This window comes from Pholcus phalangioides, unplaced genomic scaffold (genome assembly GCF_987345545.1).
Source record: "Pholcus phalangioides strain wild (caught in Gottingen) unplaced genomic scaffold, Ppha-v1.0 ptg000039l_1, whole genome shotgun sequence".
Lineage (NCBI taxonomy): Eukaryota > Metazoa > Arthropoda > Arachnida > Araneae > Pholcidae > Pholcus > Pholcus phalangioides.
Genome location: NW_028301625.1, coordinates 678,684 through 706,501, shown reverse-complemented (window position 1 = coordinate 706,501; position 27,818 = coordinate 678,684). Strand labels below are relative to the sequence as shown.

The 27,818-nt window shown below is 34.3% G+C and overlaps 1 protein-coding gene across 2 annotated transcripts in view; it reads left to right on the top strand.

The window, feature by feature from the left end:
* LOC149065441 (complement C3-like) overlaps positions 1-27,818 on the top strand; it is a 278,201-nt gene that overhangs the window by 181,267 nt on the left and 69,116 nt on the right. For both annotated transcript variants that reach the window (XM_089253977.1, XM_089253976.1), the window contains 5 exons: positions 1,991-2,159; positions 16,203-16,369; positions 18,358-18,516; positions 24,311-24,421; positions 25,791-25,941. In XM_089253977.1, coding sequence (XP_089110103.1) covers positions 1,991-2,159; positions 16,203-16,369; positions 18,358-18,516; positions 24,311-24,421; positions 25,791-25,941 — 757 coding nt within the window. The remainder of the gene's footprint in view (positions 1-1,990; positions 2,160-16,202; positions 16,370-18,357; positions 18,517-24,310; positions 24,422-25,790; positions 25,942-27,818) is intronic.

Below are 27,818 nucleotides of genomic sequence, written 5' to 3'. Positions count from 1 at the left end.
AATATGCATACACAATAAATAATAGAAAAGAGATAGAGTATTTGTCGTCCTTATTTTTATTTATTGTTATTATTCTCGGTTTATGGGAGGAAGGAATTTATCACTGCACAGTATCTGAAAAAATGTTTATTCTTTTTGAAAACATGTGACAGTTTCTAGAAAGTTTAGTGATTTCCAATGTGGCAGTTATAATGTGGATCAGGGAAATTTTAAAACCGCTTGAAGGGTTAACTTTATCTTTCTATCTTTAACTTCATTCTTTATATTTGTGTTTGATGCATCTGGCAGATCCATTATGCAATGACAGAGAATAAATCTCCTTCTGTTCAAAGTCTAATTCAATTATAATTGGCCCCTTTTTTAAGCAGCTTAGTTCACCGGCTAAGGTTTGAAAGGAATTATAGGGTTCTTCAGAGATAGTAGGGGTATATTCCACACACACACCAACTCAACTAGAAAATGAAAAGTTAGTCATATGATCAACTCAGATTTTATTTTTTTACACTGCTGGCCACCCAAATTGCACCACCAAGAAAGACAAGAGATATCGCAACAATATTTATTTTGTAGATAACATGTTGACCGAGCATCAAATGATTAAATTTATAGACTTCTGTGAAGTGTGGTTCCTGCCAAAATCAGTAGCCAGAGTAGCCGCCATTGTTGGAGATCACAGCTGCCACATGCCTCGGCATTGATTCAAAGAGACTTTGGATGTGTTCTTGGGGTACAGCAGACCAAGCAGCTTCCACGCGTTGCTAAAGTTGATCTGGTGTGGCAGCTGGGGATGTAATCTGAGTCAATCGTTGAGCAACCATGGACCACATGTTTTCTATTGGCGAAAGATCCGGAGAGCGAGCTGGCCAGGGAAGCAATTCAATCTGGCGATTGACGAAGAACCTTTGGACAATGCGTGCCACGTGTGGTCGCGCATTATCCTGTTGAAATATGGCTGTGGGCAAGCCCTGAAGGTAAGGAAGGACAACTGGCTCCAACACCTCGGAGATGTAGCGCAGGCTTTTTAAAGTACCGGCAATGCGTACTAGAGGAGTGCGAGAGTGATATCCAATACCGCCCCATACCATAATACCCGGTGCAGGACCAGTGTGGCAGTGCATAACGCAGCTGTTCAGCATCCTCTCTCCACGGTGTCTCCAGACTAGAATCCGACCATCGTGGTGTTGCAGACAGAAGTGTGACTCGTCAGTAAAGACAATTTCATTCGATTGTGCCGTCCACATTCTTCTTTCATCGCACCATTGGCGTCGGAGACGTCTGTGGTTCTGCGTCAAGGGTAGACGAAGCAATGGACGTCTTGCGGACAGACCACTCTGCTGTAAACGGCGTCGAATGGTACGTGCAGACACTGGATGATGCGGTACAGACTGAATGTGCTGTGCTATGGTTCGTGATGTGGCTGAGCGATCCGTCACTGCCATATGCACAATACGCCTGCCATCACGTGAAGTGGTGCACTGAGGTGGATGCGATTGAACACGTCGGTCCGTCGTACCCTCCTGCATCCAACGATCACATATCCGCATTACAGTTGTTTGGTTTCGTCCAACACGACTACCGATTTCCCTGAAAGATAATCCACAATCTCAGTAGGCCACTATCCTTCCTCTGTCGAACTCAGATACTTGATCAAAAGATGATCGCTGTTTTCTACGAGGCATAATTGATCGTTTTTTTGAAAAAACCACAAAAAAAACACAATTGCCGTACTTCAAATCGTCGAAATCTCCAAGCCTTAAATAGCGCTTTGAAGTGGCGCCACAGGCGCGCGTGATGTGCGTCTGCGCTGAAATTCTAATCATTTGCATATCTCACCTCCGCTAATGCATGTTGTAAATTTCATATTATTTGAATGCTTCCTTCAGGGTGTTGCATTTACGGTGGCCAGCAGTGTATATGGTGAAGTTGTATGAACTCCATGAGCATATTTTGTTTTTATCATTATAAATATTTTTCTCCCTCCTTTCCCCAGGATGTTCATATCAAGAAAGCACAAGCATTGTCATTCATTGAGGAGCATCTTGGAGACATTGACAAACCTCTACCATTATCCATTGTAGCATATGCACTTGCATTAGCAGAAAGTGAAATAAAATTTGCTGGCAATAATAAACTTCTATCATTAGCAACACAAGATAAAGGTAAAATGGATATGATATGACGATGTATTGAAAAAATATACTTATAATATGTAGGGCCGCAAATTAAAATTTTTTAAAAAATTTTTTTTATAACATGATCTTCACGTATTCCCAAGGGACCAGCATGATTCATCCAAGGAATTTATTAAATTCAAATCATATGTTTTAACCACAATCTTAAAATATGATTAAACCACAATCATATTTTAAGAAGTGAAATTGAGCTTTACAATGCTAGAAACAGTTCTGAACTTTTGATCCAGAATAATGTTTAAAGCCTGTAGTGCATTTCCTTTCACCTTATCTACATCATTGAATTGCTTCTCTTCAAGAGTTTTCTTTGTCCTTGGAAATATAAAAAAAAGTTTCAGGGAGCAAGATCCATCAAGAAGGGTAGGTTTGATCCCACAGTGGGGGAGAACATGCAGAGCAATTGCTCCCTCAATCAATATTCTATCTAAATTGGGATTCAATCTCTGAAAAATTGTGGCAAGCAAAAAAATATAATTATTTTTATTTTTTGCCTTCATTCCTTATTGACTTGACTGAGGACAAATAAGTAAATGAGAAAAACATTATTTTTATGCTTTTCTTATAGTAACACTGTAATTGGACTTTCTATTCATGTGAGAGAGAAAGTGTGAAAATAGGGGAATTCTTATCCGTTTTTGAAATTAGAGCATCTTTCCCTTTCTTGGTGTGACTTTTTTCGTTTGCTGTTCGTCACTTTGAGTAGAAGCATAGCATATGCACCAGACATCTATTTTGCTAGGTAGTGATCTGTTGAAGCTGTGTTAACCTTTATAGGACAAAAGGCTAAAGCACAGAATTTAATCAATTTTTTTTCCTTATTATGTGTTAAAAGGTATGCAAGATCTGTAAAATTTTTACTGTAAAAATTTTATGAAAATCATTGATGATATGCAAATTTGGTTGGGTGGGAAATTATTATCCCACAGTCTGTTTATTGCAACATACTGCATCCAATGAACTACTCAATTTATGGGATATTTATTTCCCACTTCATATCTTTATGGAAAAATCAAGTAAAGGTAACAAAATTATATTTAAAATCGAAGTGATATACAAAGTTACTTTATTCTTTGGTATAAAACATGAATAAAATCAAACACACAAAGAAATGTAAAAAAAAAATTGAATGCACAAATAAATGTGCAAAGAATTAATGACTGCCAGACTAAGGAGCTATGAAAAAGAGCAAAACAAACTTTACACAAAGCCACATAACATCTCCTATAAATAAAATTTTTCTTTGGTCTTTGTGCTACAGAATGCACAGTGCCTGTATTTATCAGTGAGAATTGTCATTTGTAATCCTACATCTGGAAAACTCAATTTATTTTCAATCACAAATCGCCCATCAGGACTTTTTCTTCCTACAAATTTCGTGTAAAAGTATGTTATGAGAGGAGGGACAAAAAAGCAATTACCCCAGGCAGCAGACTTAAGGGGGTGGGTAATTCTAGGAAAGGAAAAAAGATGATGTTTTTTAAAATCATCAAATTTTACAGTGAAGAGGGTGGCAAAATCATGTTTGCCTCTTCCTCAAAAAACCAGTTTATGACCTGCTGTAAAGGAATTACTACCTATACCATCCTTGCCATAGCATTTGAACAAAATGAAAAGCAAGATTTATGAGGCTTACACATTAATTGATTTGAAAACAAAAAAAAATGCATAAGACACATTACTCACAAAAAAAGAAGAGAAATTCAAGAATGTGGAATGCAAACCTGCCATTATTATATTCCAAAGTTTTGAGCTCCTTGTAGCAAGATTTTTGATGTCATCAAGAATTTTTTAATTACAAATTATATATAAAATTATATTGAAATTGGTTAAATAACTTTTAAGTCACTGCTCTTCTAATAAAAAACATTTGAACTCAAACTCCACAGAAACAGTTATATCCAGCTTTGTACCTCTAATCAGCGTATTACAAGGACGAAGATATACTTACCACTTTTATGAAAGGACTTTTGTTAAGGATGGGAAATGAACCTCATACAAATAGCGTGCTTCTATCTATGACCAATGTTCCTAACTCCATACAGCTTCACAAGAATAAATTTCAATAACTACATTAATATTTAGCGGTGGGAAATTATCCCAGAGACCTGTTAGAGGGTAAGGTGCCATACTGAAGGAATAGGGGTGTAAAATGAAGACCTGTTATCTATATAGTAAGAGCAATGAGCCAGGTTATAGGTATCTAGGAAGTTTTTAAATTCAACAACACACATAGATACATTTTGTACGATGCAAAGATATATACGCAAGAAAGACAAATGGAGCAGGATAAAAAAAACACACAATGCAGCTCTTGAGGACCTCTATGGTCTGCCTTAAAGTCCTATTGGCTAGAGTTACTGGCTTGTGTATAAGTCAGTGACAAAGACAGGTAAACATAAGCAGAGATAGAATTGAAGGTCTGTGTGGGGGATCCATGATGGTGATGGTGTCAACACATTTATACACATATATATATATATATATATTAGGTTACCACACTCGTCTTTGATGTTGGGAGAGGATAATGCCCCCATGATTCCCTGTATCTCAGCTCATACTAGAAAAAATTGAAAAATTACTCAAAGCATAGGCATAAGCTTGTAATGTGCCAAAGCCTGAATCCCTATCCGTATCCATCTTTATTAATTCAATCTGTATCAAAACTCCCAGGCTCACCAATATTTAAATACCTTCTTTCTTGTGACTTGGAGCTTTGTTTTTGAGGTATAAAACAATCAAGAATTGAACATAAAGTGAAACACATACATACACACCAAAGAATGGGGGAAACAATTGTTCCTAGAAACTCGAGAAATAACTCTAATCCAGTAGTCATCAACTGCTGATGGTTCATGAGATAATTTTGGTGTTTGATCAAGAAATTATGATATTAATTGCAATTTTATGTTTGTTGTACTCTTCTGTTCCATTCTGACTCATCTTTGTGTTACAAACCCAAGACAGGCAAAAAGATTACATAATTTCATTTCATATAAATAAAATGGTTAATATTTTATAGATGTTCGAACCCTGTAAGATTTAACATTGTAAGTTTGGTGGTCTGTGAGTTCCATAGGCGTAAAGTTATTGGAAATATTGAGAGGGCTCAAAAATATGGGGGGGGGGGACCTTCAAACCTAATCCCTAGATGAATTATGGAGGTGATGGCAAATATATATTGAGGGGTTTTCAGAGCTCATAGGCACAATACAGATTTAAGCCTATGCTTCAAACCCAATACCTATAGGTAGTATGGAGATGATGGCAAATATATACACAGTCGAATCCTGTTTTAACAAATACAGATATAGCGAAAATCTCATCTGCCAGATACGTTTACATAGCAAAAGCCTGGAATTCTTTTATAACGAAATTTTCTTTTAACAAAGTGATTTTTCTGGTATCTTGGAGTTCATTATAATGGGATTCAACTGTACATTGAATTTTCTACATTCTCAACTTTTAAGGGCTTTCAGATATTAGACCAAGCGAGTGCAATGTGCCCTCTGAGCTATGAGCCTGCGCACCATGAAAATGATTCCACACATAATCAACAAATATACCCTTGCTGTATGTGATGGATTGCCATTCCCTGCATAGAAAAATCAGTTCCATGCACAAGAAATGAAAATTAGAGAAAATGCTGGACCAGTATCATTGTTATCTTTTACAGTCTATCTGTCTCAGTCATTAAAAAAATTAACAACTAATAAGAATGTATTAGTCGTCCCCTTTTTTTCCCAAATGCCTAGAATCAGATTATAGGTACTATTTGATGATTTCTTTTCTCTTACATTATGATACACCCCAATGATGATCTATTAGCTTACCTAGGTGGATATTTTGTTTGAAAAACACAGTGGGTCAATGCCATCTTAATGCATGGGGCCCACCCGGGCATGGCCCAGGGGCCTCAAGAGAGTAAGCGTCTCAGAAAAATGAGTAGTTGAATTTTTCGAAAATTTGCCAGGTAGGGTCTCACAAAAATCACTTGGCCTGGAGGCCCATAATGCTCTAGACGGCCCTGCAGTGGATCCCCACTCAATCTGTTATTATTGAAGCCATGCAATCTATATATATAAAACTAGCTGTTGCCCACAGTTTCACTCACATGAATTTGCTACATTACTTCAGATCTGAAAATTACTCAGCGATGATTCCCCATATAATAATTAAAGACCCCATGACCCCTCTTGGAGACTGAATTTTTAGAAATGTCCTCTTAGGTATCTACATCATAAAATATAATGCTGACAAAGGTGCTTATTTATAGCTTTAGTGGTTTTGGCTTGCTGTGATTTCTTTATGTAACCTTTGAAACCCTCCTCCCCCTATAACCCTTAGGGGGGGGTCGAACTTTCAAAAATACCTTCTTAATGAGTTTTTATGTCATGAAATGAAACAACTGGCCAAATTTCATATTTGTAGCAGTTTCGGCTCAGCATGATTTCTCTTTATAACCTTTGACCCCCCTTAAGGGTCAAATTTTGAAAAGTTCCGTCTTAGTGAGTCTTTAGGTCATGAAATAAAACTAATCACCAAATTTCATAAATATAGCTTCAGCGGTTTTGCCTTGGTGCATGAAATTTTTTTTTTTTAATTCAATACAATACTTTATTGGTGAGAAATGAGGAATACAGAAAAAAGGGGAGAGGAAAAAAATTACCAAGGAGCCAAATGGCCCTTACTGGCAATCACAATTTACAATTTCGTATGAAACTTATAAACATATAAATAAATAAATAAATAAAAAGATTGACAATAATTAACAGAACATGAATGAACAGAAAGTAAAAAGAAAAAAAAAAAAAAAACTAAACACAATATAACTTGATAAGGTCATGGTGGCTGCAGGCATGTGGTGATAATATTTCGATTGTAGAAAAAAATAGGGGGAAAGTTAATTTAAAATGTAAAGAAGGTCCAAATGTAGTAAGGGAAATGAAAGAAGTTATAGAGAGGTGGGGGAAGTTTATCCTAAAAAAACTCTTCAATATTATTTATTGAAAACAGGTAACATTTTAATATATTTTTTTTAAGCTAATAGTGAAGTATTATTATTAAGGAGTTGATTAGGCAAAGAGTTATATAATTCAGGGACAAGACATAAAAAATGTTTCTTACCAATCGTTTTATAGATTCTAGGGAGTAAATAGGTGGAATTGATTCTTGCAGAAGAACGAAAGGTGTTCAGAGGTAAAGAATGTTGTTTTTTAAGTAAAATAACTATTGATTTGAAGAAATAGCAATGTCGAAGTGGTAATATGTTTAGAGAATGGAAAAGTTGTAGTGAGGAGTACAATAATCATTAGTTATCAGACTAAGTATTCTTTTGTGCAAAGTGATTAAAGGATATAAGTTAGTAATGTAGTCACTACCCCAGGCGGATAGACCACAGAGTAGTTGAGAGTGAAAAAATGAGTAGTACAAAACTAAAAGAAAAGAGGAATTGACATAAAATTTGAGGTAAAAAAATTTGTACAACAAATAACAAAGTTTTCTGCGTAGCTTTGTGATATGAGAATTCTATTTAAGGTTAGAGTCGACATAAACACCAAGATATTTGATAGAATGTACTTGTTCAATAGGATTACAATGACAATCATTAAGGGAACAGTTAGAATCATGGAAATCAATATTAATATTATGTAGAGGGTTATTGAGTAATGAAAAATAGATGAATTTAAGTTTTGGATACATTAATAGTTAATTTAGTAGCTGAAAATCAGTTGCGTACTTTAGTTAAGTCATGATTAATCATGTTAGTACACATTTGGTCATCTTTAGCACTATAGATAATGACTGTATCATCAGCAAATGTTATTATGTTATCAACAATGTTAATGTTACAAAAGTCATTAATGAAAATGAGGAATAATAAAGGGCCAAGAACAGAGCCTCGAGGGATGCCATTAATAGTTTTCAAAATATTGCTATATTTATCACCACATTTAACAAATTGGTATCTATTATTAAGGCAAGATCAAAGTTTAAGAGGAACACCTCTTATAACACAGAAACTAAGTTTTTCAATCAAGATTCATGAGAGACGCTATCGAAGAAAATAGCAACTGTTTTGTAAGATTTATCAATAATAGTATAGACAGTTGAAGTAAAATCTAGAAGAGCAGATTCTGTGTTTTTTAAAGGTAGAAATCCATGTTGTTTAGGGAAGAAAAAGTTAGATTTAAGTAAAAAAGGGAACAGTCGAGATTTTATTATGGTTTCAAAGCGCTTGGAAACAGAATTAAGGATTGAAATCGGTCTGTAGTTATTGAGGTCATTAGTATCACTGGATTTATAAATTGGAATAACTGATGCAATTTTCAAACTATCCGAGAAAACACCTTCTGAAATGCAAGAATTGGTAAGAGTAGACAGAGTGGAGACTGTGCAAAAAGGGAGAATTTTTAAAATAGAAGAGTTTAGAGTACCAGAGGAAGCAGAAGTAGGTCATTTTCGAATAATTTGAAGGATTTCATGAGGGTCAGTAGGAGAGAAAAAAATAAAATTTGGATTATGAAAAAGAAAGAACTTGAAATCAAAAGGTATAACACAGTTAGAACGAGATATATTTCTGAAATGTGAATTAAAATTATTAGCTAGTAGAGAGAGGTTTGTTGCAGAAGGCAATTTTGATTGTTTATCTTTAGTACCTGATAATTTATTGATTAATTTCCATTTCGTATCTGGGTTATTGCATGTGTTAAATTGTTGAGAATAATAATTTTGTTTGGCAGTTTTAACATGCAAACTGTACTTTTGTATGCAGATAAGATTAAATTATCAGATGGATATTTTTTGGATTTTAAATACAGCTTTTTTTTTTGCTTGATTTTAATCAGTTCATAAAGATCTCTCGTAAACCATTTATTAGGAATCCTACGCGAATTGACCAAGTGACAACGGGAATGATTATTAACAATTGTTTCAAGGGCCAGAATAAAATCATCAGATGCCTTGCCCAGGTCATTTGAATGAGAATTAAAACTATGGTTAGAAAGATAGGAAGAAATAGCTGTATAATCGATTAATTTCACAGTAGTTGGAGAATTTAAAGCAGTCGTCAATCTAGGAGATGAAAACATGAACTTGCAAAGTATGGGATGGTGATCACTTAAATCAGTAGTAAATACAGAAGAATGAATATTAGTAATGTTTTTTAAATTATGAATGAAAATGTGATCCAAACAGGATTGCGATGATGGTCTGGTTACAAAATTAATTAATGGTGATAGACCGTGGCTGGAAAGCATATCAATGTAATATTGAATATCACTAAAATCAGAGCTTAATAAATCAATGTTAACGTCTCCAAGAAAAATAACATTTTACATTTCTCAATATAGCATCTAATTCATCAACAAAATTGTTAATTGAGTAAGAGAGATCTGTATAGACAGAGTATAGTAGTTTGTAATTCAGTTAGAGATAAAACAATCATTTTGGTGGTTAGCATGGTTAATGAATCGTGAATAAAAAATGAACAGGATTTATTAGTATACACAAAAATACCTCCAGATTTATTATAATTGCGGCAACAAGAAATTAAGTTAAAACCTGAAATTTTGTAAAAATCAACTGCATCAGTATAAACCCATACTTCAGACAAAACAAGGACATCAATTTCGTTAATTATTAAATCTAGGTATGATAATAGTATATTAAAATTTGATCTTACACTGCAAATATTAAAATGTACAATATTTAGTTTTGATAATATCGATTTATGATCAGTAATCATAGATGAATTTAAAAAAATTTCAAAATTCTCCAGGGTATGAAGTGTGAAATGTTTTATTTCACAATTGCTAGACATATTTAAAAAAAAATATCCCATTTAAAAACCCTGGAGGATTGAAAATGAATAAATTGGTTCAAATGTCAAAAAATACACAATTGTGTAAGTGAACATATTAATATATGATAATTTGTATAGAATGCAAAATATAAATTTGTAAGTTAGCAATTAATTTTGAATTAATAGAATCATATCTATAGCAAAAGTTAGATGATTGGATATAAATACTGTGGGTATAAATTAAATTAAATATAGCAAGAGTAAAATCAAGTTGACTTAATACTATAATAGTTAGTATGATGGTACTAATGATGATGGTATGATGGTAATAGTTAAGATAATTCACATTATCAAAAATGAGTAGCGCTAAAAAAATAGAATAACATGATAAAACTATTGTATGATAAATAGATAAATGAATAGTTTGATGACTCCTAATGTAATGGTAATCGTGAATAAAAAGCTCGTATTTTAGAGTGAATATAATTATAAATACTAAGGGGAAAAAATTATTAAGGTTAAATTTGATGGAACGAAAAAAATTCGTAACAGTATTGCAGAACAAGACAGGTGAAAATTTAATTAGCAGACTCAAGCTTCAAGAGAATATACTCAGGGCACACAGAAAGATCACAATCATATATATTCTGATTAATAAGTTGATTAAGATCATCAACATGTCTGATTCTGTGCACCCTGGTTTTCTCAGATTTTCTGAAGTAAACTTTACCATCGCGAGTCCAGCAAAATTTATAATCATTATCTGATTTAAACTGTTTGCTAGCAAAAAGTACCTGTTTAACGTATGGTGCGAGATGTTCATTGAAGTATACCGTGTTAAGCCTTAGTCAGGGATCAATGGTAGTAGAATCTAACTCACTTTTCTTAGCTGTTTGTAGGAAAGCATCACGATTTTTTTTATTGTTAAACTGTATTATGATGGGTTTGATTTTGTCTTTTCGTGTGATAGGAACTTGATGAATCGCTGTGATGGTATCAGAGAGATCATTCAGGTCCATTGTAAATAGAATAGAGTGCTTGATTACCTCAATATTTTCGTTCTCGGATTCAGGCAGGCCCTGAACCTCCACATTGCACCTTCTAGTATATTGCTGTAAATCAGCAATTTCAACGCTCAGTTTTTTCACCTCCGAGTTTAGAGCATTGTTCTCAAATTGAAGTTGCGTCAGTTTTTCTTTGCAATCATTAAGTTCAATGGATTGCTTATTCAGCAGTGTTTTGACAGTAGACAACTCACTTGTATAAACCGAAAATTGCTGAGAGATAAATGTCATCAGTGACTTCAAATGGGCATGAATCAAATTAGCAATGGACGATATTATATTGGCAGATTCAGGTGGTAGTGTTTTTGCAGATTCAGTTATTGCATTATGTAGGTCAAGGTCATGAAAAAACATGGAGCATCATCATTTACTGTGGGCACTGGTTGGGGAGACGATTCCTGTTCAGATTGAATGGAAACACTATCTATAGACTGGGATGAAGTCGAAGGTGAACTTGAAGCCACTCCAGATCTTCATTGAGTACCACCAACGTGAGGATTCGTACATTTCAAACACTTCCATTCAGACTTATGGGTATATATCCAGAATTTTTTTTCAGAAAAACCTGCACAGTAAAAATGATACAGGGTTTTACACGCTGAACAAACTATCTTATCCTCTCTTGATCTAACAGTTTTATTACAAGCAAGACAAACAATCATTGTGGGATTACTTGCTAACATGTTAACAGCACCACAGCTGCAGCTTGAACAAAAAAAAAATTTAATTAAACTTTAAAAAAAAATATGTTAAAATAAAAAAAAATTATGAATATATACAAACAAAAGGTTCTAGCGAGAAATTTGCTCGAGCTACATGCACACAGCCTGTTGCCACCAATCAAATTTGGTCAAAAGTTTCGTTTTATGATGTAAAGACTTTCTAAAAAATGATTTTTCGAAATTCGATCCCTAAGGAAGGTTCAAAGGTAACATTCATGAAATTTGGTCAGTGGTTTTAGTTCATGATGCAAAGACTCACTAAGAAGGTTTTTTTTTTTTTTTGAAATTTTAAAGGTTGCGTAGAGAAATGACTGAGCCAAAACCGATAAAGCTGCAAATATGAAATTCCGTCTGTATTTTTATACTGTAATATAGAGACTCACTGAGAAGGAATTTTTCAAAATGCAAGTTCTCAAAGGTGGTTCACAGGTTATACAGATCAATCATCACTGAGCCAAAATCACTGAAACCATAAATATGAAATTTAGTCAGCATTATGTTTTATAATGTAGATCAGGGGTCTTCAATGCTTTATGCTCGAGGGCCACATAAAAAATTTGTCTCGTTCCGTGGGCCACTCATTAACACTGGAGGGCGTAAGACCAATTATTTTAGGTATTTTTTAATTGTATGAAACAGAATGAAAATGTACAATTTTTGTTTATACATGTGTATTTTGAATTATGTACCAAATCAAAAAAAAAAAATCTTTGGTTACTTACATCAGTGGTTCTCAACCTAGGGCCATATGGCCCCCTTGCGATCCTGGAATATTCTAGGGGGAGCCACGGGAGAAAATCAGAAGAAAGGTGATCTACGACAGGTGGTGAAGGGAGTCATAAAGAGCTGTGAAGAGAAAAGCTTCAAAAGTGAAACATGGTTGAAAAATATTACTACTTTCAGAGTCCATCAGATCCTTCCATAGAACCAGGGGCATCTTAACCCTTGGGTCTATGTGTGCATGATTCGGGTCTTCATGTCTATAATGAAGGGAGGGGGACTGCACTATATGGGATCTGGTACTATGATTTTCATATGTAAGCTGTTACTTCCAGCTAAGTATGAAGGGCCGCCAGAGCAATGGTTGATGTGTTGGGAGGGTCGATTTATCAAGCAGATTTGTTGGATCGTCCCATATTTTACACAGACCATCTTTTACCATATAATTTGACTCCTGGGAAAGATAACCCACCATTTGAATCTGTGCCTAGCCAGGATGATTTGATTTATTACAATTTCATTTGTAATTAAAAAATAGAAAGTATCTCACTTTTGGATGAGGGTAGAGGGGGGCCCTGGATAGGACAGAGGCCACAAGAAAAAAATGTGGTCCATAAGGGGCCATGAGCTGAAAAAGGTTAAGAAACACTGACTTACATTACTAATGTGGGTGGATGTAATTTCTAAATTAATGTGAAAATTGACATTGTGTTTCCTCCAAATGCTGATCAGTCAGACGTGTTCTAGTTTTTGATTTTGTATTCTTCATTCAACTAAACAACTGTTCACATGTGTAAGTGCTACCAAATATAAGACATGAACAATGCATGTGTTTGTGTATTTCTGGATACTTTTCTTTGGACACATACTTAGAATAAAAATCAATTAATGAAAGAATTTCAAAAAACTTGCATTTAACTGCAGTCTCATTGCAAATCTGCAAATTCTAATTGTAGATCTGGTGGAACACTTTCTACATCAACCAAGAAAGGTGAGGAAAACGTTTTCATAGAAATTTTGTTCTCGCGGAAGTCAGAAAATCTACTTTTGAATTCCATTCTTAGATTTTGAAATGTACTGTACATAATCATCCAGTTTTCAAGCTGCAGATCTATTTACCAACTTTAATAATTTCGGAAAATGTATGCAGTTTTTGTTTTGCCATTGATGTTCCCAAAGGACTAATTTAGTTTCAAACGCTTTCACGTAGTCAAAGATTATGGACAAGTAGATCTTTTCCAGAAAAGCAGTAGTTTAAATCATTCAGATAACCATCGATATTGACAAGAAATGTGGAATTTCTCGCCAACTTTTTACCTCTTGAAACTCCCCAATAAGTTTTCCTTTGGATTTCATGAATTCATCAACTTCCTCCTTCAAGGAAAACAGGCGCTGAAGATATTTCCCCGGCTCAACCAGTGTACTTCTGTACAATAAATAATGTTGCCATACTCAGCTTCCAAATCCTCTAAGATTTTTTGAAACTGTCTATGGTTAAGTCCTTTGGATTGAATGAAGTTAACCGCTTTCACTACGACAGATATTACATGTTCGAAGTTGGAGAATAACTTTTTGCTCAAGTTTTCCTGGTGTATGGTGCAGTGGAAGGCCATCATCTTTGTATTTTCTCATTTTTCGGCATCTGACTTTATCAATGTGATTACCCCTGTCTTCTGACTGGTCATAGAGGGTGCACCATCTGTAGTTATGACATATGTTGCTTAAGTCCAACTCACATTTGGTCAATGTTTCTGCCTAATTTGAATATACGTCAAAACTTCATGTTGTACCCTTAAGTGCAATGACACTGGTTAACTCCTCAACAATTTTGAAGTGTTTTTGTCAATACCACGAATGAAAATGGCTGCTTTTGCGGCATCTGTTGCATCCATCGATTCATTCATAGCTACTGAGTAAAACAAAAATTCCTCACATTTGGATTTGAAGGTCTTGAATACATCTGCTGATAGATCCGCCACATGCCTTGCTACTGTCACACCAGACAAACTAATGTTCGAAACAGCTTGAGCCTGTGATGGGCAAAGCACATCAAATGCAGACTGAAGATATTCTTTAACAAATTCTTTATCAACAAAGGACTTCCCATGTTTCGCAATTTTTTTCTGCTATTATATAACTAACACGAACACAATTTTCGGACAGTTCATTTCTTCCGAAGAATAATGACTGTTGACAGTTCAGCTTCAATTTCAGTTCATTGACTTTTTCACTTCGAAAATGTCCCTCCGATCCAGAATACTTCTCACTTGGTATCATAATGTCTCTTAGTATTGTATTCTTTCTTCATGGCTACGCTCTCATTGCAAATGAGACAAACTGCTTTAGCTTTCTGTTCAACAAAAAATAAAGGGATGGCCACTTTTCTTGGAAAAATCTCACTTTTCCTTCAACTTTCCTTTTTCCTCTATTACGGTTCACCATCATGTACTCATTTAAAGACTAAAAGGCTTCTGACCAAAGGCTTCAAAGACTAAAAACACAAGTAAATTAACTGTACCAATATGTCACAAATCCTTCTTCCAACCTATCAAGATGCATGCATCCACTTGCTCCTTTCCCAACCATGCACCCAAGAAATATGATACCATGGAAAAATACCAGCAGAAATTCATTTCTGCTTTTTCTCCCACTCAAGGAGGATGGAATGTATGTGAAGTTACATGGTAAAGAAGTGTATGGTGCGGTTTCTTTTGTGTTTAAGGCCTTATTAAGAAGCTAAATACTGTACACTGATCAGCCTGTGCTTGTTATAAGTCTATATGAAGCTGGGTGGCGTTTTTTTGCTGAAATCTTTGTTTTACCCTATTTTTGAGTGATATTGCGTCAATCGATCAAAATGTTTTGGCGGGCCACGGGTTGAAGACCCCTAATGTAGATATTCATTAAGGTGGGATTTCTGAAAATTCATCTCCTGAGGGGATCGATCATCAGTTGTTTAAATGTTATATGAGGGGTCATCATTGAGTAATTTTGAGATTACCAAATCCACACAAGCGTAGCCACTGGTAACAGCTAGTAACAACATATCAAGCTCCAAAATTTTTTAAACTGGAAGTGTCTCTAATGTTTTAAATGATTCCTTTAAGACAAAAAAATCTTGACTCTGAAAATAAGGTGTTTTGAATTGAAAAACATATTTTGAACAGGAATTATTCTTAAATAGGTTTCACTACACAAGAAAATGTCTTGCAAAATAGAGCCTTGTTGGTGGGATCATTGTTATGTAAAACTTTCCTTACAACCTGTTGAAGTTTTTGATTTATTCCTTGTATTCTGCTTTTGAAAAGATATTCAGATTATGGAGGGTCTTCATCATAGACATTCTTGGCCAATGAAATTGAATTTAAATTGCATAAGTTTTATATATATATACACACACACACAGTCAAACCTCGTTAATGAGTCACTCTTGGGAGAGCAAAAATGTGACTTAGTAAGCAGAGTGACTCGTTAAGCAGAGTAAGCCATAGCTGTGCCAATTCCTGCCTGAGGACAATTAGGACTTCCGAAAAGTGACTCGGTATACGGAGTGACGTGTTAACCGGGTGACATACTAATGAGGTCTGACTGTATATATGTATATATATATATATATTTTTTCTAATATGGGGAAACCAAAAAATCTTGAAGAAACTTATTTACTCATATCTAGGCATTTCAGTTCATATTGTACTAATTTCAGATAGAAATACTCTGTTTTGGAAAACAGGGAGCATAACAGGGGATGTGGAAGCATCTGCTTATGGACTTCTCTCTCAGCTCAAGTTAAACGACATGACAAAAAGCAACTCCATAGTCAACTGGCTGAATAGTAAAAGACTGTCATCGGGATCGTTTGACTCTACTCAAGTTAGTAAAACTTGGTTCATCTTTAGTTATGAATTACAAAAAATCAAATGCAAGGTGAAACTAGCTAACTTAGCTACCCAGATTTTGCTGGGCTAAGTGGGCATGGAAAAAATGAAAACATTGGACTAAGATATTTGAAATATCTTGTGTGCTAATGGTTTTTCAGTCTGACCCAGCTTAAAACGTCATGTTTTGTGCATTAGTGAATGCAATCAAGACATTTTAAAATGAATAAATATTCACACACACAAGTAAATCTTACTGTATCTGTTTGTTGTAGACTGCATACAAATCAGTGCAGGATTTAGTCTGACAAGTCATTCATTTAATTTGATGTTTTTCTTCTTAATTAATGTAACTTTTCAATAAATATAAATTAGCTAATTTCATTTAGTAATAATAATTAGAAACTATGATGTGACAAAATAATTAAGGGTAAAACTGTTATGAAAATTCAAGTTCTAAAATTAATTTATTTTTCGTATTTTAAGATTGAAAATATGTGCTTTTCTTCATGTTCTTTCCTTACTGAAAAATTAAATTTTTATATAATTTATAAGTGTGAGTTTTAGACTTTGTGCAGTGCTGTTTTACTTTCTATGATTATCTGAGTAAATTTCTGAATATGCCCAAGATGCCAATTGTTGTCACAGACGTCTTTTTTCTCAATGCTCATGAGTCTGACAGACACTCTGTTGATGGGGACGATCGAGCGATATCATGCAAGTTGCAATATATTCAAGATATGAAACCTGGATTGAAGAATTCATTGCCTGCACAGAGTTTGCTGAATGAGTATTCCTTAGAATGGAAAAACAAATTGTGTGACTGACTTCACACTGTGCATCTAACTCATGAAGCACATCTCATGCTTTCTAGCAGCGTTAGCATACAATTGTTGTGTGTGGAGTAAGGAAAACCCACACACATTTGTTTAACAACCTCTGCATCAGCCAAAAGTCACAGTGTGGTGGGGCTTCACAGCTGATTTCTTAATTGGCCCATATTTCTTTGAGGAAGTCACAGGGACTGAAAATTATGAGTTTAAGGCAAGTACACAACAACCAAAGAATTTTTTGATTAGGCCTCCTATTAGGCTAATATCTTGCAAAAATAACCTTTTGTCTCACCTAAGAATTGCATAGCTTGACTGAAGTTTGCATGCAAATATAAACATTAGACTTCCAAAAAATGGTCCAAGATCGTCTGTAATGATAAGTTTGTGTTATTTGGGTGGCATAAAGTGCATTTTTAAAGTGTGTCACTATTCCAATATTCAAATTATATGATCATTTGTAATTTCCTTAATAAGATTTGATTTGAAAAATGAAAGAATGTTTAATTTTTGGAGTGCTACTTTGCTACTTTACTCTCAAGCTTAAAAAAGAAGTATAAGTGTGTTGAACAACAAAGCACATAACTATTCATCTAAGTTTGAATCACACTTATTTTAGCTGCTTTTCATTCCATTTAAATGTATAAAATATGTAAAATATTGAAAAATAATAAATAAGGACAGTGGATCTTGTGCTTAAGAAGTCTCCATCCACGATGTTATAGACATTATTTCAAGTATTTTATTTCCGTACTCACTTTTCTTCTCTTTCAAATATTTCCCATTTGAGAAATTTTCCTGCTGAGTATATTTTGTGGTCCTGGTGGCAACTCATTGAGTGGAATCCACTTTAGTATAAATCACCGGACTGGTTCAAGATAGCGACATCTCAAAAAATTGCATTTTTGAGTTTTGCACACCATGAGAAAGGTGAAAAACACCTCCAAATATCCCGACACCCCAACTCTGAACTCTGCTAATATTTCCCCACTACAATTTAATGTGAATTAAATTGAGTTCCCATTGAATTTAATGCAAAGTGAATCTTCAAAATGCTGATATCTCAAAACAGGGAATTTTGAGTTGTTGCCGTCTTGAACCAGCCCATCAAAATGATAAATAATTGATATTTTTGTACTGTTATGTTCCTAAGGATACAGTTGTTGCATTGCAAGCACTTTCAGAATATGCTATACGTGCAAAGATGCCTGGCATCAACCTAGTTTCAAATATCACATCCAGCAGTGACATAAATTATGTACAGACAATGACTTTCCATGAAAGAAACTCACAAATTCTTCAAGAAGCCAAGGTATAAAATAATGGGTCTTTTTGTTTTCTTTTTGATTTTAGTTAATTTATCTGTATTACTATATCCTAAAACAATCAAATGAACATGCTGTAAAATATGAATTAGTACTTTTATCATTACATAAAAATGAATTTTAGTTTTAAAGATTGTTGCAAATATATGTACACTTATAAAAAAAATTCAGCCCTACCCCAAAAACTCATTATGCAAATGGTTGAAATTTCAGCACTTACAACATACAGTGAAAATCCTATATAATAATACCCTCTATAACTATAATCGCCCATGTAACGATAGCACTCACTGGTCGTGAAGCACTCTTCATAGTGTTAATATATTCCATCTATAACGATAACTCCTTCATAACTATATGTTTCTCTGGGCCCTTGAGTCATTATATAGGAGTTTCACTGTATAAGCATAAAGAATCTGCATTTCACAGCAATTGAAAGCGCTAGTGTTCTCAGTCACATGCAATTTCACCTAGGTTTTTCTGCTTCAAGACTTCAACACATTCTAATTTATATACATTGTGTACAAAGATTACTTTTTTAACAGATGTTACAGGTAGCAATTTGTTTGATATCTAGTGAGATCATCATTATTAACCTTGGAGAATCTGGTTGGGACAGCAGACATATCAACTGTCATTTTACAGTTTCTTGATAGATGCCCTACTCTCTACAGTTGGAGCATTCTGTGTATTTTGTTTTTGGTCAGCGCCAACTTTGTTTACTTGCTGGCCACTCCTTTATCTTTTCTGTTGTAGGTTTCTTCACGTGGGGTGCTAAATTTCTTTTGTGTAGAGGTGTGCTCATTGGAGCTGCTAACACTGGTACTTTCATTTCCAAAAATTTGTTTTTCCTCCACAAGTAGTTGAGACTTGATGATGGATATTTTTAGTTTTTACCCCCTTCTCCAGGCTTAGAATGAGGGATTTGTTAACAGGACTACAGTTCTGTTAACATTATCAATACAACTTACCTGTCCATGAAAGCATATCTGCCATTAGACAGTTTCCTATGTGGATTTACAATGGTAAAACTGAAACAAGGCCTAACTGAACAGATTCACCTAGCCTCACAGTGGTGTTGAAAAATTCCTTCATGAGCTACAGGACATGTAGGAGTCTGAACTTTGTGTGCATTTCTCTTAGGACTTGTACCCCATTCCTGGCATATGAGCAGTCTCGAATGTAATCCAGGTATATGTTTTCGGCAATGAAGAACATGAGATATAAGGTCTTTGTCATCTCTTCTCCTCTCATTCTCTGATATTTCCACACTGCACCAAAGGTAATTTCATTTCAAAACGGAGCACAACTCAGGTTTATTACCATGGGCAATTTATTATCTAGTGAGTTGTGCCGGAAATGTGTGTTCCTAACAGTGGTGTGAGTGTGTATCTCGTGTAGTGTCTGATTTTTCAGTACTGCCATCTATATTTCAGAAGTGAAGTGAGTGAAGTGTAATGATTGAATATTTGTACCTTTGTAGGCCAGTTGCTCTCTGTGGCAAGATTTTTTAATGGAGAGATCAGTTCACATTCTTAGCACAAAGCTGGGAACCACAGAGAACCAACTTCAGCCGCTTGTTCAATGATTTTACTCAAGAATGGCAAAATTGATATGGGACGATAGTTTAGGGGATCAGCTCTATCACCCTTTTTGAATAATGGAATTACTTTAGCAATTTTTAGTTGATCTGGAAAAATTCTGCTTTCAAAGATCAAATTTATTTTTTAGATATAGCAAAAAAATTTTTAAAAATTCGATATTTTCTCTCACAATACATATACTTATCTTATCGAAACCAACAAAATATTTAGAGCTAAGTTTTGATATTATTCTGTTTAGTTCATCAGCAGTAACTGAGTTCAGGAACAAAAAATTTGAGACCGATGTTACATTATAATTTACATAAATTTCATTATTAACAGCAGGTGACGTATCAGTGTTATGATTACAAAATACATGATTCAGTGTTTCTGCAATCTCTTGAGTATTAGTTGATTCTGATACAGACATTAAAATTTTTAGGCTCAGGATCACAGTAGATTGTTTGGTATTCTTATTTAAAACTTGATTAATTACTTTCCATATATATATGTTTCTGATGTATTTCCATTAGACTAAAAATTTATCTTCAAAATACTTTTTTTTGGCATTTCGTAAAGTAGATGTCAGGATATTTCTATAGGTTTTATATTTTTCTCTTAATTGAATGTTGAAAGGATTGGATTTTAATCTACTATAAAGCCTGTCTTTGTTTTTAATAGACTTGAATAATAGGTTGTTTAGGGAAGCTGTACTTTTTAATTCTAACTTTTTTTATTTCTGCTTCTTTCAATATATTTTCAAAATGTTTAAAAAAAAATTTGATAAGCAGTGTTAGGATCATTGCATGATAATATATCTGAGACCCAAGGTGGATCAGATAATAATGAATTTAATTTACTATGATTATAATGAGTGTGGATTTAAAATTAATGTGGATAATATTATTTTTAAAATTATCAAGATAAATAAAGATCGGATGATGATCTGTTATATCAGAATTTATAATGCCCACTGTAGATATTTGTTTCTTTGTTCTAATAAAAATATGGTCCAAAGCTGATAATTTTCTATTGGCATTGGTTATAACATGCTCTAGTCCGTAAGACAATGAAATATTATTGTAATCTGCACAAACTCTGTTATTAGCTAATAAATTTATGTTGATATCACCACAAACTAATGTTTCTGTGAATTTTGTGGACAGTGAGTTTAAGACAGAATCAAGTGACTCTAAAAATCTGTTCACATTAGCGCTAGGAGGTCAATAAATTGATCCAATTAATAAGCTGTCCTTTGAATTATTATAATTTACTTCAATCCATATTGATTCACATTCATCGATAACTATTTCAAACTTTACACAGCTCTAAACCAAAGAAACTTTCCAAGAAGCTGTTTTGCAATAATATCTGACATAGAACTAACAGTCAGTGATTTCTGGAAGCATTATATCAATGTATTAATATCATACATTTCATAGTTCTTCTCAACAAACTTGCCAGCTACCTCAGATGAAAGATTAATACATCTGTGCAGGGCCGCAACTTAGGGGGGTGCAGGCGGGTCTGGTGCCCGGACTAGAGGGGCACAAATTTCACTCTTTAACCTCACCCTCGACATTATGAGGGGGCGCCAAAATAAGTGCTTGCCTTGGCTGACCAAGCATCTTATTGCAGCCCTACATCTGTGGCAGCAAGTGATTATCAGAACCATGAATTTAATTTGATTCTGTTCCAGGCAGATATTTTGAGGGTTCTGACACTGAGATTATACACCCAGTGGCCAAAAGATTTTGAACAATCTGCTGCTCACCACTAATATCATGTAGGGTCTCCTCTGGCTTTGATGACAGCAGATATTCTTCTACGCATGGACTCTATAAGTGGCCGAAACCATTGAGGATGAATATTAGCCCATGTGAATGAAATGGCAGCCTTTAATTCCCACCTTCCCTTAGAAGGTGGTGTTTCAGAGCTTTTAAAAGACCTTTCAACCTCATCCCACAAATGCTCCATTGGGTTAAGATCAGGTGACTGATGGGGGGGGGGGGAATTGAAGCAATTGAAACTCTGAATCATGTTCCTCAAACCATTCTGAAACAATCCCAGCCCTGTGGGAGGGTGCATCGTCCTGCTGAAAATAGCCATCATCAGGAGACAGCCATAAATGGGTGCATGTGGTCAGCATTGATGTGGAGGTAGGCTCTGGTATTGATGGATGTTTCCAATGCAAATAAGCAACCGAGAGTATACCAGGCTCCCCAGACCATTGTATGTCACCCACGAATTCTGCCATCAATGTCATGGAGAAGAAATCTTGACTCGTCAGACCAGACAACCTTCTTTCATTCATCAAGTGTCCAATTATTGTGTTCTCTAGCCCACAAAAGCTGTTTTTTTCCATTTTGCAGCAAAATCAAAGAGACTCTTGTTGGTTGCCGGCTATTCATTTTAAGATCCATCTTGTAGAGTGTACGATAAACTTTGTGATGCCCGAGTTATATTATGCTGCAATTTGTTGCACTGTAGCTCTTCTGTTGCTGCACACAATGCGTGTCAGTCGCCTGGCACCACTTTCATTCACAAGCGATTTCCATCCACTATTCTGCTTTCCGCTCAAGGTTTTTTGACTTAGCTGCCATTTTTTGAAGACTCAAAATACTGTTGTATGAGAAAAGTAAAGAAGGTTAGCAGCTTCAGTGATACTGGAACTGCCCTTCTGGTGCCCACAATCATTCAGTGTGCAAAGTCACTTAAATCCCTTGTTTATCCCATGAACAGGCAAATTACAACTTTAACTGATGCTTCTGACCAGGAGGAAGCTTTTAAAAGCAAACCCAGTTTATTACATCAGAGCATGTGCTGCATGGATGAGTCGAAGTTTGAGTGAGGGGTGTCCCTAATTTTTTGGCCACTGAGTGTAGATGATATTAATGAAATCAGACATGGCTCTCTCTGGCATCATTTTCCTTTCTTTTATACTTCATATCTTTCCCATTGTGGTTATTTTTTCAATGGTTTTCATTGGTTTTACATTATGCGCAGCACCTGTTGTAAAAGGTCTGTCCACTAGAAATCTTTGGGATCCCAGGAGTGGATTAATCCATTTTAAATTGATTCTTTTGGGAAAAAATATTTTGGTTTATGGATGAACTTCAGGATTGAATCAAGTTCATAAATTTAGGGTCAACTATATAACTCAAATCACACAAAAAATGGAGTTGTTACCTTCTTTTTACAACAAATCTTTCAATTATAGTGTTGTAGCAGTCTTATTCTCTCATATCTGTAAAAATGACAATGAGAAGAAATTCTGCAATACAGCTGATTATTCTTTTGCAAAGTGAGAAAGATTGCTTTTTTTTCTCCAGCACTTAAAGGAATTGTTTCAGCAGTAGTAAAAGCAATCAAGTCAAGAACTTTTCCATTACTCTGTTCTGACTGCTCTCTTTTCATTTTTGTTCTTATGGTGTTTATTTCTTAGCAAAAACTTTTTTTTGTCAATGTTTCTACATATAATACAACTTTTTTTTTAATCAGAGTTTGAAGGGACAAAAATTTTTTCGAATGATTGAAAGTAGACTAAATACAAATACAAGGCCACAACAGGCAAAATGCCCAACAAGGTGGATGAGAAAAAGATGCCATAACAAATATGGATGTCATATATTTCTAAAATACTGCAACCTGATTCAAAATGCAATTATAGAAACTAAAAACTACAAATACATAATAAAATATAATAAAATACCCATAAAAAATATTTATGGTTGTCTTATCTAAGTATGGATAGCTTCTCGATTTACCGCAACATGTTTATCGAAATTTTTTTTAAACGTATCAATTGTGTTAGAATTTACTACCTTCGTGGGTAAGCTATTCCATTTATTAACCAATTAGAGAAAAAATTCTCGGAGACACCGCAACTTAGAATTGTCCCTTACCAATCGATACTGGTGTCCCCTTGTCAAAGCAGTTGATTGATAACATATTAATAATTCATGGTCTATCCTATCCATCCCATTGAAAATTTTGAACATATCCCTTCTACACCTGCATTCTTCCAATGTAAACATATTCTAAAATTAAGTTGAATTTTTAAAAAGAAACTTATACCAGTGTGGTCTTGGGGGGTTTTCTGAAGTAAGCTCATTTGACTGATCTCTAGCCGTATACTGTTTTTCCTTTTTTTTATATACCATTAAAACTTTTTGTAGCAACTTCGTTTTTCTTACAGATTGATAAACTTGGTGACATAATATTCATTAATACTGTTGGCCATGGGATGGGTCACTTATCAGTAAAGCTAAGGTACAATATTCGCCATCCTTCTGAGAAACTGTGTAAGGTATGTCTTTGTATTACTTCAAAACTTTATTTCAAAATTTAAATTTATATTTTTACTGCTGCGCAGCTGTATTATGTTACTCTGCTGCCTTGAGAACTGCAATTTCAAGGGTTACTGTGTTTTCCAAATAATTCAAAACTCTGTCCTTGGAAAAGGACTTTTTGTCATTTTCATGATTATCACTGTCAGTAGCGCTTGCAGTTGACTGGAAAATTTTAGATGCTGCACAAATAGACCAGTTTAATGGAGGCATCTGGCAACATTAAATCATGACACTTGATGTCCTGTTGCCATACACAGCTGCTGAGTAAGATTTTCTTCTGACTGTTGTTAGTTTGTTTTTGTCTGTTAAATCCTTCTCCTTAATTTTTCTAGGGCAACCATCACATACTTTTTGCACAGCTATACCATTGTTTCAGATGGCTGTCCATGTACGTGAAATGACACTATGGGTGATATCAAACTCTTCTACAACACTTGTTTCACTAGACCCCTCTTCCAACTTTCCCTTTTCTCCATAGTAAATTACTAGGGGATTAACTGTATCACTATATACAGTTAATCCTCTAGTCATCCAGATGGGGTTTTTTCTAGCCATGCTATATATCAAAGGGTCTAGTCCATTTCCAAAAATATGAGAAAATGATTATATATATATATATATATATAATCATATCATTAACTTCAATGCACAATTCTGTGGTGTGTGGTCAGAACATATCTCCAAAAAACAGCTTTTTGATCTAAAAGTAAGTTTTGCTAATTATAACTAATTAGAAGTGAGATAAATGCACAAATACGTACATACAGCTAAACAACATGCTGATGTATGATACTTTCATTGGTTTTTGTGTGTATGCATAATTTTTGATTTTTAAATGACAATGAAAATGTGATATTGGAGTTGTCGTGTTCTGACAAAACACCACAGAATTATTTGGTCCCTCTCCTCAAAATACCATTTGTTCCACTGTTCCCTGAAAGAAATCTCTGGCTGCAGCCCTGATGTTACACTCACAATTCACTTGAACTTTGTGCTGCAAGCATCTTTAATACACCTTTATACTCCCTTTGAATATTGTCAATGCAGAGCAACTTCCAACCTTTTATGAGCTGTTGTGTGACCTGTGATTTAAGTTTCTGCCATTTGCAAATAAATCATCTTTCTTGCCAAACTATTTATTATGATAATGGCTACAAAACCATTACTTTAATTTCATAATTGTATACCTCAAAACCCTGTCTGTTGTCTAGTGAAAAATAAAAATGTAAAGAATTTAAATTTTTATTTAGCAATAGCAGTATTTTAATGTATTATGACTTCAGTTTTAGTTCCTTTCAATTCATGATGAATTATGGTTTTTTCAAGTTTGAGGTCTTAGTGAATGTGACTGCAGAAAAAGAGATTCCTGTATCAAGTACATCATCAAATTCTGGAGTCCCTCTTTTGGGACAAAACTCTGGTCACTTTGAATTTCATGAAAAAGATGCTTTCATCAGAGGTACCAAATTAGCTCTTGGTAAGTATGCAGTTTTTTCCTCAACTGTCTTAAACTGAAATGTTTGTGTTTTAATGAATCAACATGGGTTGAGCTTGAAAACAAAAAGCACAATAAGCTTACTGTGAGTTTCAAGCCCTACATTCTACTGAACCCTACTTCACAAACCCTGCATTCTATGTCAGTATTGACATCACCCACTAGCAAAATATTTTTGTTTTTGATTTGAGGTAGGGTATTTAAAATTATTTTTTTTTTGTTAAAACATCAACTGTAAAGCTATGAGATTGGTAAATTGAAAATAATGTAAAATCAATACAGCAAAACCTTGATAAGTCGTCACCTCATGTCATCGAAAAATATTGATGGCTTAAGCGGAGTGACAACTTAAGCGAAGTACCGTCAGTTTCAATGTGCAGTATTGTGAAATTCGTAAAAACTTAAAGTAATATAACATTTATTAAAATATTAATTAAAATTATGATATATTAATAGAATTTATAGATTGCAAACGAAAAAACTGAATTTTTTTTCCTTTTTGTAGAGCTCTTATTACTTAGTTTATGTTTATTGTGTTGAAATATACTGGTACACTTTGATTCATACTGATACCAGTAATTTTTAATTTAGACTAATCAGAGCAACTGTTAGAATAGTTAGATTTTCTTCACAACAGAGAACTACTGCACATCAATTTTACATATAGATGAAAATTTAATTTTAGTGTTTTAATTCTTTATCAATCTCAAACACAGGATCCACTTTGAGGGACTTGTGGAGGGCCTGGGGTAGGGAAAAGCACACATTAGTAGACCTCAACTCTGGAAAAAATGTCTGGTTTTTCAACAAGGATAATTTGTTTAAATTTGAAGTCCTAAAGTAGTGGGGCCCATGCAGAAATCGGGTCTTGCTCGAACAGTCCTTAATGTTTCAAAAACTTTAGTCAGCAAATGAACTTCCCCAGCATAACTTTCGTTACTTGAACTGTTCTGTTTTGGCACATAAGGCTTTTATGGTGAATTTAAAGCATATGACAAAGCTATTTTTTTAAAGGAAGCCATAGAAATTATCTGTTTCTGCTTCTCGAACTTTTCCATGGTGACGAGTTAACCGAAATTTGTGACGAGACCACTAAATAGGCAAAAGCAAGAGTGTGTGTGGCATGATCTAAGAGGATTGCATGGTGCGGCATTGATTCAAAACAATATAAAAAGCATATGCGAGGTAGAAAATTATTGCAAGTACAAAAGGAAGCAAGATGACATTGTATAGCATATGCAGAAAAATTATAACATTTTTCAAAAAAGAGATTCATCTCTTTATCAAAAACAACTAGAAACCGGACTTAAAACAACAAGAATTAATTTTAATCATTATTTGGATGTCCGTACGTCTCATATTTCCCAGAACATTCCTGTATTTTCACGTGATTTAATAATAGACTACTAGTACACAGGAAATTTTTTTGAAAAAGACAAACAACTAGATGGGTATTTTTTCCATCCAAATGGCCAAGAAAAAAGCCTGATCTAGTTGGAAAATAATTAAGTTGTCAACGCTGTTCTAGCTTGAGCAGGCACAAAAGAAACACATGCAATCAATCAAATTTTAGAATGGAAAATAAAAACAAGAAAAATTCTACCTTTTTTCCAATGTTAAAATGTAGATGTTGATTTCTATCCTTTTTCAACAATAACAAGAAAACAACTCAAAAAGAACACAACAAGAGATGAAAAACAAATATTCAATTTAAAAAAAAATCTGAAAAGAAAGTAATTTTACACAAGTCTGCATTTGTGAATAATAAATTTTTAACATGGAATTCTCAGTTATAATCATCTCAAATTTTATCTTATGTTATACAGCTTCTCCTAAAAATGCATTGGCATATGATACCC